The sequence below is a fragment of the Lathamus discolor genome, chromosome 6 (assembly GCF_037157495.1).
Source record: "Lathamus discolor isolate bLatDis1 chromosome 6, bLatDis1.hap1, whole genome shotgun sequence".
Taxonomy (NCBI): Eukaryota; Metazoa; Chordata; class Aves; order Psittaciformes; family Psittacidae; genus Lathamus; species Lathamus discolor.
The window spans coordinates 10,244,796-10,259,448 of record NC_088889.1 but is presented as its reverse complement, the minus strand read 5'-3'; the positions used below and the strand labels follow the sequence as shown (position 1 = coordinate 10,259,448).

General features: G+C 41.6%; 2 protein-coding genes and 1 non-coding gene across 4 annotated transcripts; 2 read left to right on the top strand and 1 right to left on the bottom strand.

The window, feature by feature from the left end:
- Positions 1 to 1,259: 1,259 nt before the first annotated feature.
- HAUS2 (HAUS augmin like complex subunit 2) lies at positions 1,260 to 6,936 on the bottom strand. The gene is made up of 6 exons (XM_065682724.1): positions 6,591 to 6,936; positions 5,871 to 5,963; positions 3,502 to 3,571; positions 2,614 to 2,746; positions 1,901 to 2,009; positions 1,260 to 1,763 (listed from the first exon to the last, which is right to left on the bottom strand). The coding sequence occupies exons 1-6, from the start codon at positions 6,897 to 6,899 to the stop codon at positions 1,620 to 1,622; spliced, it is 858 nt and encodes a 285-aa protein (XP_065538796.1). The 5' UTR covers positions 6,900 to 6,936; the 3' UTR covers positions 1,260 to 1,619.
- LRRC57 (leucine rich repeat containing 57) lies at positions 6,913 to 12,943 on the top strand. 2 transcript variants are annotated; one of them, XM_065682725.1, is made up of 6 exons: positions 6,913 to 7,053; positions 7,727 to 7,905; positions 9,142 to 9,277; positions 10,563 to 10,831; positions 11,285 to 11,470; positions 12,073 to 12,943. In XM_065682725.1, exons 2-6 carry the CDS (start codon positions 7,822 to 7,824, stop codon positions 12,112 to 12,114), a joined length of 717 nt encoding a protein of 238 aa, XP_065538797.1. In that variant the 5' UTR covers positions 6,913 to 7,053; positions 7,727 to 7,821; the 3' UTR covers positions 12,115 to 12,943. The 2 variants fall into 2 exon arrangements, with proteins under 2 accessions (XP_065538797.1, XP_065538798.1); XM_065682726.1 differs by lacking the exon at positions 6,913 to 7,053 and adding an exon at positions 7,562 to 7,591.
- On the top strand, positions 9,674 to 9,745 carry TRNAA-CGC (transfer RNA alanine (anticodon CGC)). Its single transcript has one exon. It is a non-coding gene; the product is annotated as a tRNA-Ala (tRNA).
- Positions 12,944 to 14,653: the final 1,710 nt, after the last annotated feature.

The following is a 14,653-nucleotide window of genomic DNA, read 5'->3' as shown; positions in this document are numbered from 1 at the left end:
TGCAGCCCAGAAAGCCAACTGTATCCTGGGCTGCATCAAAAGGAGCGTGACCAGCAGGTCGAAAGAGGTGATCCTGCCCCTCTACTCTGCTCTTGTGAGACCTCACCTGGAGTATTGTGTGCAGTTCTGGTGTCCTCAACATAAAAAGGACATGGAACTGCTGGAACAAGTCCAGAGGAGGCCACGAGGATGATCAGGGGACTGGAGCACCTCCCGTTTGAAAATAGGCTGAGAAAGTTGGGACTGTTCAGCCTGGAGAAGAGAAGGCCGCATGGAGACCTCATAGCAGCCTTCCAGTATCTGAAGGGGGCCTATAGGGATGCTGGAGAGGGAGACTTTGTCAGGGACTGTAGTGACAGGAGAAGAGGTAATGGGTTAAAACTTAAACAGGGGAAGTTTAGGCTGGATATAAGGAGGAAATTCTTTCCTGTTAGGGTAGTGAGGCACTGGAATGGGTTGCCGAGGGAGGTTGTGAGTGCTTCATCTCTGCCAGTGTTCAAGGCCAGGCTGGATGAAGCCTTGGGTGGGATGGTTTAGTGTGAGGTGTCCCTGCCCATGGCAGGGGGGTTGGAACTAGATGATCTTGAGGTCCTTTCCTACCCTAACTATTCTATGATTCTACCTTAAGTTTTTAAGCAATCATTAAATTGCAGTGAAATTTGTGTGGTACTGAGCCACCTACTGGTTACTTCCAAAAAACAAAGGGCTCATTTTCAGAAACAGCAATCAACTACAGGCTGGATATAGGAAGAATTCGGATAACTAAACAATAGGAAGGTAGAAAGGAATACATCTGCACCACTTCCAGTTTGCTCTGCATCATGCGTATGAAACTGGACATCCTCCAAAGACAACCACTATCCCAGTGATGTTTTACCAACAAGTCTTTTCATGATGTAAAAGTCCCTAACATTGCAAACTGGAACAATCAGTGCTTTTGCTAAATTCAGTCATACTCATGGAACAAGATTTTTATTCTAATCGAGGAGGGGCGGGGGCAAAGAAAATAGGGCAAGCAACAGAAAAGGAGAGACTGAAGAATGTATTTATCACTACCACAGACATGTGGTTTGTCATGTATCACTGAGTCCCTTCCCTGGTTTCCACAAAACCACATCATAACCATAATGAACTGTAACGTAAACCTAGTTTAATTTCTTGGTTGTAATTCCTATGGAAGCCTAAGCTGGGACCCAAGACTTTGCACTGTTCTTTTAATTATACAATTTAGTAACAAAATAAAAAGTAAGAAACTGAGCTCTTGAAATCTAGTGCTTTTATTGAAGTTTTATAGCAACATACAAAATACAGCATATTATTAAAATCCTCATAGAAAACAGAGACACTATAGCAAGTGCAAAAGAAGTATCAAAACAAATGTGCCTTGACAATACAGGCTCCAAGGGAATCCTGTCCAACTATTTCAAAGAGGAACTCCTTAACAGTCTTCTCGGTAGTCTGTCTTTCCACGAACTACAGCTCATGAACTGTTGTGTAAGAACAGAAACATAACTACCTACAAAATCCCCTTAAAGCACCACAACTCTGTTGTAGTTTTCACAGAAGACTGTAGAAAGGTAGTTCTTTGAACAGGCATCCTATTTGACGAAAATGAGTTCTTAGGTTACAGATAAGCCAAAGTCCAACTCAGCAGTACTGCAGATGACGTTGGAAGTTCTTTGAAGTTCTCTCCATTTCAGTATATGCTCTGTCAGTTCCTCCAATTCTATCACAAGCAACTCTGTTTTTGTCAACACAGTCTCCTGAAGTAGAAAAGAGAAGGATTTCATCTCTATATACTCTGTCAATCTAGCAGGATATAAAAATGACCTAAGCACCCAAACAGCATTGAGTTCTTAATGCTGGAGGAGACAGAAGACTCAGTTCTTTTGCTACTCACCATATTATTCACCATGTTTGGTATCTCAGGGGTGCTTCTAATGATCTGCAGATGGCTTTCAAGCTTCTCAATGAAAGTCACAGCCTCAGTCAACAACTCTACTATATCCCTGTAACAAAGAAAGAGCCCTTACTCAAAAGTCGTGGAAAACAATGAGGATTTAATACTTCCTAGCTTTTAATTCTTCACCACATGGGTTTTCTAATTAATTTCTCTGTAATTACACTTCTTTTGTAACTCTCAGCAACAAGTAGGGCAGGAATTACAGAAGTGAGTATGCGCTTTGTCAGTAACTAGACCAGATTTTTTGAGCGTAAGAAGGACTATATTTTTTTAAAATGTACTGTACATGTCTGGAAATCATTCACACACTTATTCTGAGCAAGGAAGACACCAAATGCTAAAGTAACAATTCCTGCCTATGGAGAAGCATAATGAATTTAACATACCTGTTTAAAACAACAGATCACAAATAGTTTTGTAATCTTCAGAAGACCAATAACCTAAGCAAATATTCATAAAAATATGTATCACTACCTTTCTACAAACTGAGCAATGAGTAAACTACTAGCTTTTAGCTGAGGCTCTGCTACCATTTTTATTTGTATTCTAATCGATAGAAAAGTGAATGAAAACATGCAATTTTTACTGCTTATTAGTTCAAATTAATTGGACTCATGCAAACAAAGAACAATTATTTTCTATACGCCTACTTGTGGAAAGTAGCCTCAATAGGCAGGCTGTCTTGACATCTGGGCTTCAGCAACCTCTTTCTGAGAGCCTTCTCCTCTTTCAGTACAGCTTCCAAGTGTCTGTTCATATCTTGCATAATCTCACATTTTTTGCCTATAAAATAAAATTGCAAAGTTGAACCTACTGTCCTGCTAAAACAAGAGCAAGATTTCTTCTGGAGAAATACAATCTGATCTCTTGCACTGGACAGTCTACATTCAAGAAAGAGATCATTAATCAGAATTACTTTTGGTAGAGCTTATAGGATTTAGTATCAGCATGCACCTCAAAGTCTTAATACCTACTTTTTACAGATACTGCTTTATTAATTTTATTTACTTATAGTTTTAAGTAAATTGTTTGAAATGAAACCAACTTTTTAAGACCATACCATAGCACTGCAGTATCACAATATACTTCACTAGCCTAACACAGTAGTAGCAAGCTAGAATACTTTTAAGCATCCATCAAATCACACAAGAAATGAATCCACATGCTCCAAAATACCAAGAGATTTTAGGGGCATACAAATACAGCAAAAATACACTGAGTTACTGGAAAAGCAGCAAGGCAGCACACAGGCCAAGGGAATCAAATCAGGTTACTGATGATTTTGGAACTCCTGATGCTGCATTGAGCTGTCCACCCCCCCAGCTTTTTTGGATAATGAGCTACACACAAGCATCTCCTGCCACAGCAGAAGCACAAGTTCAAATAGTATAGAAGTGTTCATTAGGGGCCCATAAAGCACCTGCTACCTCTAATAAGCTGCAATGAGTTCTACAAGTGGCATGTACTCAGAAGAAACATTAAAATGCTGATGAAGTCATTTAAGAGTCTTGTTTTTTCTAAGGTACAACTGCACTTACCTAAGTAAAAAGGGTGAGTAATGTCTGCTACCTCCTTCTCCAACTGCAAGATTTCAGTTTTCAGTTTTATCTACAACAGTAACAACATCAAATGAAAATGCATTTTTAACTTACTTATCCAGATATTGTTGACCCTCTTGGGGTGGAAACGGAAAAAGCAGGAGCATAGGGGAGAGCACGTGTATGAAAGACAGCAGAGAGGGAGCATTTGCAAGAGAGCATGTTACTGTGCTCTCTGGAGTGTTACCGCTACTTGGGGAGTGGGGTGGTGGTGGTGTGGTCAATAGGAAAAGACTGTTTAAAAAAAGCATTTGATGATAAATTTGGTGATTTATCAGGAATTTATGTTGGAAAGAGAGATTTCGCAATCCATTCCTAAACACAGAAACTTACACCTCCTACAAAGCAGTTTCATGGTCTGCATTCTACTAAAGAACCTTTTGCAGCCCCAAGTTCCCTCCTTCTGGAGGGTTTGTGTTGTGTTGGACTTTTTCAGCTGTGGGAGAAGCTCTCTCAGGGAAAACTCATAGCTTTAATTTTTTCCAATAATAAACCAGCACAAGAGCAGCAGATACCTTCCTGCAGCTGAAAGAGTTTTGGCCATTTTGGCTAGACAAGAGATGACTGAGGAAAGTACAAAAGAAGACGATGATGACATATCAGTCTCTCAGGACACACAGAGAGCTGTTGCTTTGCTTTTCTTGATCACTGATGAGAGGACATAAATAAATGTGCTTCACTCATAGCATATTGAACATTTATCAGAGAGGGTCCTTTGCATGTGAAACCTTCCAGCAAAGGATGCTAAGCAGCCACCTTATTGTGACCTAGAAACTGTTCCTTCTGCCTGTCAATACAGGATGATACCACCTGTTCAACCCATCTTCCAAAAAAGTAAATGGTGAATTTGTCACACTGCTTTGCAGCAAGCTGTAAGCAGCTGCAGTAAGTTGGAGCCCACATTATGTAACTTAATAAACACAGTTTTTGTACCAGCAAATGTTCAGAAAACATCATCATAAAATACAACCCAATAGCCAATTTAGGCAGTAGGACATGACTGAAGTTACCTCTTGCTAACCAACCAGTCTAGTTGCCTATAAACACATTTTTGTGAACTGAAGTCAACTACAAATTTTTACCTGTTCTTCAGTTTCTTCAGAAAACTTCACGTAACACTTAATCAAAGATGCAGGCCGCTGCATCTTTCCAGTTATACTGAAACATTTTATTTCATAATGTGGTTCTTTTCTTTATGACAACTCACAGTGGGGAAAAAGTACCAACTGTTTAACAGCTAAACTGTTTTAAAACCCCAAAAACACGAAACAATAGCACATGGCAGCCTGATACATCATCAAGTGCCACTGTCATGGTTTAACCCCAGCTGGCAACTAATTGGAATGGAGAGGAAAACTGGCAGGAAAAAAAGCCTAAAAACAGTTTAATAATTAAAGTACAATATAATACTAATACTACTAATGATTAGAATGAAAAGAGAAACAATAAGGTGAAAATATATAAAACTGAGAGAAAAAACCCCAAGCAGACACATACCCCTAAAAAAACCAAGCAAAAACCCCAATGAACAACAGTAATGCAGAGTGCAATTGCTCACCACCCACTGACCGATACCCAGCCTGTCCTGAGAAGCAGTAAGCTCCTTCCAGCTAACTCCCCCAGTTTATACCCCAAGCATGACGTACTGTGGTATGGAATACCCCTTTGGCTAGTTTGGGTCACGTGTCCTGTCTCTGCTTCCTCCCAGCTTCTTGTGCCCTTCCTCACTGGCAGAGCACGAGACTGAAAAGTCGTCGATCAGGGTAAGCACTACTTAAGAGTAACTAAAACATCAATGTGCTTTCAGCAGTATTCTCAGACTAAAGCCAAAACACAGCCATGCACCAGCTACCAGGAAGAAAATAACTTCATCCCCGCCAAACCCAGTGCTGAAGTGTTGGACGCACACTGAAAACAGTAAAGGCTGTACCTCATTGGATGCACACCAGTAAAGGCTGTACCTCATTGGATGCACACTGAAAACAGTAAAGGCTGTACCTCATTGGGTGCACACTGAAAACAGTAAAGGCTGTACCTCATTGGATGCACACCGACAACAGTAAAGGCTGTACCTCATTGGGTGCACACTGAAAACAGTAAAGGCTGTACCTCATTGGATGCACACCAGTAAAGGCTGTACCTCATTGGATGCACACCGACAACAGTAAAGGCTGTACCTCATTGGATGCACACCGACAACAGTAAAGGCTGTACCTCATTGGATGCACACCGACAACAGTAAAGGCTGTACCTCATTGGATGCACACCGACAATAGTAAAGGCTGTACCTCATTGATTTCAGCTCGTACCTCATTGATTTCAGCTCGCATGTTTGCCATTCTTTCCATCTCTGCGAATTTGACTAAGCACAGGGGAGACCTACAGTTTAAATCCAGTGTCTCCTGTGAAATGAAAACAATGGGAAAAAATGCAGTCAGAGCAAGAATACATGATGCGAAGCCACTAGGTTGGCTTTTAAGAGTCTAAAATTGCTGTTACACTCTTGCACTAAGGAATAAAGAAAATTTAATCAGAACAGCTCATAAAATAAATGCATTTTTTTTAGGGAAAATGAAGACGAGTGAAAATAAAATCTCATAAAAGGCATAATGAGAGCACTGTCAAAGACACTGGCTTGCATGCTGCTGGAACACACCACAGGGCACAAGGAACCCCTCGCATCTAAGCTCCACACACCAGAAGGCACGGTTATTCCTAGTAAGGAAAGCTGCCATCAGCCAAAACCATAAGAGATCCCACACTAAAAGGAAAAACTCCCCTGCCTCTCAAATTCGCAGCCATTTACACCAACAGGAACACGTTTCAGCATGTTCAGCACAGTCCCACTTCAGGACACAGCCGGCTCCACAGCGGTTAAGCACTGAGACCTGTCAGGCTGGAGACGGAGGTGAGGCACCGCACGCGGGAAACCCCGCGGGACACAGAGGCCCGAAGGGCCTTTACCACACGCAGCTTTTGTTACCCCGCTGCCGTTCCGGCGCGGCCCCCTCCAGGCCCTGGGCCGTTACCTGGGTCACGGCGCCCGCCGCCAGGCACCGCGCCAGCAGGGCGCTCACCACCGTGCCCTGCCCCATCTCCCAGCGACAGCGGCCGGCCGCGGCGCCACCCTGCTCCCCGGCGGCGCCCCGCTCCCCGGCACCATCCGCGCACAGCCGCAGACTCAGTTCCAGCGGCTCCCGCGCGGGCTCGGGCTCCTTGCAGGGCCAGGGGCTGACGGCCTCCATCGCAGAAGAAGCGGAGCGCCACCGCTCCACCGTCGTGGGTGTCCCGGAAGCGCGGGCGGATGACAGAGGCAGGGACCGCAGGGCGGCCGCCATGTTGGGTGCGGAAGGAAAGGATAGGGATGTACGTCCGGTTCCGGGGGCCCGTGAGAGCTGTTGGAGCGGCGGCTCTCAGAGGGCTGAGGCGGAGCCCGCGGGGAGGTGCGGGAGGCGCCGGCGCCGCGAAGGGGCATCGTGCGGCTCTGTGCAGGTGAGGTGGGCCGGGTTGGGTCAGGCTGCCCTCTTGGCACGTCCTGCGGTGGCGGGGTTGAGGCGGGGGGACCCGGGCCTGCAGCGGGTCGTTGCTGGCTTCGTCCCTCTCCGAGGGTCCTGTTAACCCTCTTCTAGGGAATGCTTCTTATCCCGGCCGTTGACGTGCTGTGTGAGGCTTTATTCCCCGCCTTCCGGCCACAGACCTGCCACTAATCCCTCGGCCTACAAACCCATGTAGTCAGTCCTGGGAATTAAACGCTGTTGTGGTTACGGGAGATGGATGTCGTGTGTGGGCATCTAGAGTCGCAGCAAAAGAGTCAGGTCTGTACATGAAACAAATGTTGACAAAAGAAATAGAACTGAAGCATTGACAGCAGGTCAGTGCTCATAGATGCCATTAAAATCACAGCCAGTCTCTGGAGAATTTCCTTAGACTACTAGGCCCTGAAAGGGGCAAAACTGGGAGAGTATGCAGTTTTCTCTACTTATTGTGTCTACTGTATTCAAGCTGCTGCAATGAAAGCACCTTAAGCCAGGTAAATCTTTTAAGTTCTAGGCTTTAGTTATGAGGCAGATGAAAACGCAGCAGTGAAGGGCTTCATTATATTGAAACGCCTGTAGTATTTAAGATGGTACACATAAAATTACTTTCTACGTTTGCTTTATCACAGAGACTTTGGATTGCAGTTCTCTAGTGCAGGATAACTGAGAGAAACCGCCTGAGACTGTCACTCAAACTTAGGACGCTTGGCAGAGAACTATTAGGATGGGAAATAGTGCATTAAAGGCCCACCTGGAGACAGCACAGAAAACTGGTGTGTTTCAGCTAACTGGAAAGGGTCTCACAGAGGTAATGTATCTGTAGGGGAAATGTGGCAGTTTGTGTACATGACTGATGCTTTTGGAGAGAAATACCCACCTCTGTCATAGTGCACTGCATATGTATGTTTTTTTGCAATTAATGATGGATAAAATTATTTCAGGAGTTTGGTTTTTTTTCCCTTTTTGCTTGATTTTTTTTTTTTTGTTTTACTGTCTTTTGATTGCTGATTTATCTGTCAGGGCAGTTTTATGCTTATGAGCTTATGCTTTAGAGTGTGTATATGTTCAAGAAGTACTTGTTATGATGTTGTGCTGTTTTTAAAAAAAGGCTGTAAACTTGAGGGGAAAACCTGTAAATTTTATGACTGTATCATTACCTAGAAAGATACTCCACAATTTGTCACGTTTATATACTTATGCTGTGTTTAACTGTAGTCATCTGACTAGTCTGTACAGGCTGTTCACTGGGCTGCAAGCTTCTTGAAGTTTATTATATTGGAAACTGTCTTGACTTTGACTCGACTGGAAAAAAACACAGAATGTGCTGGAATCATAACTCAAGTAACAGTTCACAGGATAGCCAGAATAATGCCATGTTGCACTAATTTTCCAAGACTTCTAAAGTATCTTTTTCTGCTCTCCTACCTTTTCTCTTCCCTTTTTCTCTGCCAAGCCAAAAAGAATCAAAATCACTGGCCTACTGACCAGGTTTTTCTTTGTTTCAGCTCAATGCCAAGTGCAGATTAAAGTGGTACAGGATGTAAATAAGAAAAAGGAAAATGGTTTTCATAATTAATTAAAAAGGAAAGCAAGTGTAAAATTTCCCAATCTGCTAAAATAAAAAGTTGTTAGCTAGCTGTAGAAATGCACATTTCAGAAAAACACACATGAGGACTAAAATATAACCAAGCTCATGTCATGGTACACTTCCTTCTCCCTTTTTCGTTTAAGTTTTTTGGATTAAAGTCTACTTCCTAGATGTCAGACTGTCTCCTTTATATCCCTTTTCCCTTCCTCGGATGAAAAAGTATGTTTAAAAATACGTATTAAGCAAGTTTGCTACCTTAGTTGCACACTGTGGTGATTGGGCATTGTGATACTTAGGACAATATGTAATAATGCTACATATTATAGTTCAAATTCTAAGCTGTGTAACTTGAACATTCAGAGCTAAACATATCTAATACATCTAAATAACATATCTAATACATCTAAATAACATATCTAACATATCTAAATGCTGTATTGTTTTTCTCCCCCATAGTTTCCTGAAGATCTGCAGAAGCTAACAAGCAACTTACGGACGATAGACTTGTCGAACAACAAAATAGAGCTCTTGCCACCGCTCATTGGAAAATTTTCCTTGTTGAAGAGCCTTGCTCTAAACAATAACAAACTGAGTATGTCTGCTCATTAATATCTCTGTAGATTTTAAAAATAAGAACCTGATTCATCTGATCAGAAACTAAATATAATGATTTAACTCTCACAGGATGTAAATGGGGAGTTTAGTCACCTAAACTGAAATCTTTGGGAATCGTGTACAGGATCAAAAAGCCCAGAACCATAATTTCTTCAAAACTAGTTGCCAACTTAGTTGTATTATCAGTTTTACAATGACATGTAAGTACTTAAAACCATAACATTTCTGTGCTGTGACTTGTCTGATCTGAAATTATAAGTGTCTCATGGTGTAGCACTTGCACAGAGAACTGGTAAAGAAGAGCATCTGTAGAAAAGATTGGATTTAAAATCCAATAGGGTTTCCCTGCGTAGGTTTGAATCCTGCTAGGCAAGGGGATGTAGCTCAGTGGGAGAGCACTTGCTTCGCATGTAAGAGGTCTTGGGTTCAATCCCCAGCATCTCCAGCCTGTTCCACAGAGACTGAGCACCACTTCCTTTGACAGCATAATGAGGCAGGTGGTTTTCCCAGGGTGAGGCTCAGCCCTTGCACTCCGGATGTGCTGACCCGTGTGATTTCCCCAAATGTGGGAAACTTGACTGCATAATTTGTGGCCATTCAGTGGTTGTTACTGTTTCTGTTGGACAAAAAAGTAACTTCATGGAAAAATCAGATGAAGTCAGGAAACTAACTTTTTTGTGTGCTAATTGTGTATTATCTTCCTTTTTGAAAACCAAATTTACAAACCTCTGACTCTATAGTGCAGCTCAGAAGTGCTACAGCTTATGCACGTGTGTAGGTAGAATGAGGGATGAATGAACACCAGCAGAGCTTACCTGGTGAGGCTTTTGTGCTGGTATGATACAGTATGAATTATCTGAGAACTTAGTTTTGAGTAATACCTTTAAAGAGGTACACCTGAAGCTGTGAATTGTGTGGTACTTCAAATGTAACGGAATGTGTTGGCAAAGTGGTTGGTAAGGAGTACAGCTGATTGATAGGCTAAACTCTTCTGAGAGTGGTGTTTTCAGGATGTGATTTGAAGGTCTGCCTTATCCGCAGATTATTTTTAAGATACTTATGGAGGATGGTTAAAAAGCATGTGTTGTCACCGGGCTTAACTTTCTGTGCAGGGATCTGTGCCTTCATTGGAAAATTAATCCTGTGAGAAATTACTGTAATATATCACTGTTTTCCATAGAGAAACTTACTTGAATTAAATGGGTATGGACATATACTGCTCTTTGTTTAGGTCATCTCTTTGTTGTGTCATTTGTTTCTAGCTGCTTTACCTGAGGAGCTGTGTAAACTGAAGAAACTGGAAGCACTATACTTGAATAGCAATCACTTGAGGCAGCTGCCGGCTGCGTTTGGACAGCTTTCGGCTCTCAAAACCCTGAGCCTTTCTGGAAACCAGCTTCGGACTGTGCCTACACAGCTCTGTGGTCTTCGCCACTTGGATGTGGTTGATCTTTCAAAAAACCAGATCCAAAACGTGCCCGACAGTGTGGGAGAATTGCAGGCTATTGAACTCAATTTGAATCAGAATCAGGTCTGGTAACAGAGATATTATGGGCATGTAGATTTAGGATGTGGTCTGTCTTGGGCTTAGTACATTCAAGGAACATAAACTCAGACCATCACAACTTTATAGCTAAAAGACCTCCCCATAATCAACAGAAATGAGGGATCACAACTAGAATTTTTGTACTGATACATCCCACTTCCTGATTTGACTAACTGATAAATCCTGAACTTAGTCATACAGAAAATTATTTGAACAGTTCTTAGGAATCTGATAAACATGTATAGGTTGCGTGTCATCATGGAAGAACAAAAAGTTACATGGACTTTTATTATTATGGTTGCTTACACATTGTTGTCAAGTAGTTAATGTCATTTATATTTACAAGGTGATTGTTCCACATTAGCCTGAAACAAATCACTTAAAGTAATCATGGATTACTAATGTTTTAATCCAATTTCTCTCTTTTTTTTCTACCAGATTTCCCAGATCTCAGTGCAGATCTCCCACTGTCCACGCCTCAAAGTGCTGCGTTTAGAGGAAAACTGTCTAGAACTCAGCATGCTTCCTCAGAGTATCCTCAGTGATTCCCAGATCTCACTGCTTGCAGTAGAAGGCAACCTCTTTGAAATTAAGAAACTCAGAGAACTGGAAGGTTACGACAAGGTTTGTGTCTTTTTTTTCCCTTGTGTGTGTGGCTTTCTTAAAGAACCCTCTGGTGAAGTCCTTACCAGTACCTCCTCAGGGTACTAAGCATTTATGCTGGTGAATAGAAGTACAGTCTGCTGGTATTGTCCCTGGCACTGGATTTGTAACTAACCTCAGAAAGGAATTTCTGGAGTTCTTCAGAGATCAGCTTCCTCATAGGATTCAGGATCAATGTTCTTTCATCGGCATCTATTGAAGGGTAGCTGGTGATGATAGGCATGTCTTCACTTTGATGGCATGAAAATAATGGATGGTGCTTATTATGCAGCATTCTTAACTGTTTGCTCATGCTTAACCCTTGAGATCTGACTGTTCAGCACTGTGAAGACTTGCTTTCTGGAACTTTAATCTGAATTACAGCAAATGGCAGAAATTTTTGGAGTTTTTTTCTTTGTTTGAAATTAAAGCTCTAATGTCTGGGAGCTCTACAGCTCTGTAGTATGTGGGAAATTAAAGGATGCTCTTGATGCAAGGTGCTTTTGAGTCTTGGAGCAGAAGCATAGCTGCTTTCAATAACAATGAATCTTGTATTAACTTCTGAATCTTTGTTTTCTTTGTAGTACATGGAACGATTTACAGCTACAAAGAAGAAGTTTGCATGATCATTATTCAGACCCTGTTTATTGCCAGTAGAAGAGTTAGTGACTGAAGCATCTGCTTCACTGACTTAAATCAAGGCTGACGGAGAGTACTTCTCTAGTAGTCTGATATGGTCTGCTAAGGCCACATTGAATAAACTTGAACCAGAGAACATGGGTATTGAACTGATGAACCGGTCCAGGGGCCAGTTTTGGGGTTTTTGTGATACTATAGCTTTTACCACAATACATGTTCTCCTTTGTCAGAGCTTGTTCTTTCACAGAGAAAAGGGGAATGAGCTGGCTGTTGATCTGTAAGAGGATTATTTCTTCTGGAAACATTTTTCCATGATAGCCCATGGAAGTTCTACCACCAAAGCAGATCTGAAACATTGTATGTCTTGCACTAAGCGCTATTCTACAGTGAAGAACTTTTGCAGCTGAGGTTTTAGTTTATAACCTAAGTTTTTTATGAAGCACAAATAATTGTGGCTGTTAACTGTTTTATTAACTGCTTCTGGTGAACAAATCATGGTTTGAGCATCCTTCATTCATATTCTACTGTACAGGCTTTCTTTTCCCATAAGCAAGAATTGCAGTACAGTTCACTTCTGCTTAAGCTGTATCAAATAAAAGGTTCATCTTCAACACACTCAGTAAAAATGCAGATTGCTGGAAAATACAATACCTTTGCACTGACTCCTTGTGTAAAGAGCAATGCTAAAAGTTAGAGTTGTCAGCCTACGCTGCTGCCTTATTACCAAAAGCACTTAGAAAGAGCTAAAACTGTATGCAATTATGTAACTTATACTGAAAAATGTACTTATTTTAGTAAATAATTTTCAGAAACTCAGTTCATTTGGTGTAAATGCTGTTGTTGTCACTTTAACAAGCAGTACCAAGTTATCAGTGAAAGCTGTCACTTAGGTGCTCAGTTCCCTCAGTTGTTGGTAACAGCTGTACTTCAGCTGCTTTGAGAAGGAAAAGGATTTGAGTATGTCAACACTTTGTTGTGTATGTCAACACTGACAGTTCAGTCTGCTAACACAGTACACTGCACCATCAGGACAATGAAGTAAGAGCTGTACTAAGTCCACTTCTTGGCAAGATAAGCATGGATATATCTATTCCTAATGAGATCGTCTTACATAACTACCATTCTTTACTGAAGCTTTCCCACATGAGGCAAGAAAGGCATATGGACACCAAGCTCCTTAACATTACTGGTGTAATCATAAATGCATTCCGTGTTTTATTCCATCTGCTGTTAAGAAAAATGAAATGAGCTCTGTGCTAATTATTTTTCCTCTGTGTAACAACTGTAATTAAGATTAGCAGTAAGTGGTTCTTTTATACGATGCTCAGATGTATCTAGTTGCCTGCCCCTGTTGCTGTCTAACTTCAATTCTTGCATAGTGATTGCTTTTGTAATAGTGTTTGAAGGAACATCAACTCCTTATTCTAACTTCAATTCTTACATAGTAATAGCTCTTGTAATAGTGTTTGAAGGAACATCAGCGCCTTATTCAGGTGGTGGGTGTGATCCACCATTATACAGGGAACCAGTTTTACTTAGGAACCCCCATTCCAGATGTTAATTTATAGAAGAACTACTAGCTTCCTGCAAGTAGCTGACAGCAGACAGTGGTTATGAGGCTACTTAGTTTCGTAAGATGTAACTAGGGAAGTGCTTTAAGAACCATAATGCAAGGGCCTGTATACTCAGAAATCTCTTCAGCTTCACACAAGACTCCACAGATTATGATGTGCAAACCCAGCAGTGAATAAAGCCCCAAGCTTGTTTTAAATTTTTACCTCCTTCCACTTGATACCTAAATCCTACTTGAAGTATTAGCTTTTCTCCTAGAGATTTGCCATGCATGAGACATCCACAGAAGAAAGCCCCTCAACAGACTTCCCCTTTGCATTCACCATATTTGACAACTACAGAGGAACATGCCATCATCAATGTGCATGCACTTGGCAGGGTTGTGCACTGGTTGTTTTTAACTGGAAATGTCTGTGCCCAGACATGCTGCTGCTTCTTTCCTTTAACATTAGTTTAACTGTATTGTCTTTTTAAAGACATGTAAAAAGAGAGTGCAGGTCAGAACATTTAAAAATGATGCAGTTAGCATCACTATAAGACAAACAAACAAAAAAAATCCCCAAACTACTCATGCATTTTATTTCAGACCTCTATCACTTGCTCTCCAGTTTACCATTGCAGCAAGATAGATACACTTTTCATATACCTATTCCATCAACATACTGGTAGTGCATTGCTGTCTGAAGTGCAGCAAAGGTGAATTAGCAACTGCATGTCACTGCATTATGCAAACAGCAAACTGTGTCACCATACCGCCTTCACAGAGGAATGTTCTGCAACTTGAACAAGCAGCGCATGCTCCAGTTCATACATAGCTACCCCTGTGTTCAGAGGCTTAATTCGTCTTTCATCAAGGAGTAGCCTATCTTGAATTTACTCATTATCATCATTTAAGTGTAGCCATGGGACACATGCCTCAGAATAATAATTTGTATTTTTGCCACTAGTTACTGG

What these genes read in the sequence shown, in the direction of transcription:
- HAUS2 (XM_065682724.1), bottom strand. Translation starts at nt 6,899, where the DNA reads ATGGCGGCCGCCCTGCGGTCCCTGCCTCTGTCATCCGCCCGCGCTTCC. An exon ending in CGGCGGGCGCCGTGACCCAG is followed by an intron (nt 5,964 to 6,590) that starts GTAACGGCCCAG and finishes TTCATTTCACAG; the next exon opens with GAGACACTGGATTTAAACTG. An exon ending in CAAACATGGTGAATAATATG is followed by an intron (nt 1,764 to 1,900) that starts GTGAGTAGCAAA and finishes TTTCTACTTCAG; the next exon opens with GAGACTGTGTTGACAAAAAC.
- LRRC57 (XM_065682725.1), top strand. Translation starts at nt 7,822, where the DNA reads ATGGGAAATAGTGCATTAAAGGCCCACCTGGAGACAGCACAGAAAACT. An exon ending in CTGGAAAGGGTCTCACAGAG is followed by an intron (nt 7,906 to 9,141) that starts GTAATGTATCTG and finishes TCTCCCCCATAG; the next exon opens with TTTCCTGAAGATCTGCAGAA. An exon ending in AACTGGAAGGTTACGACAAG is followed by an intron (nt 11,471 to 12,072) that starts GTTTGTGTCTTT and finishes TTTTCTTTGTAG; the next exon opens with TACATGGAACGATTTACAGC.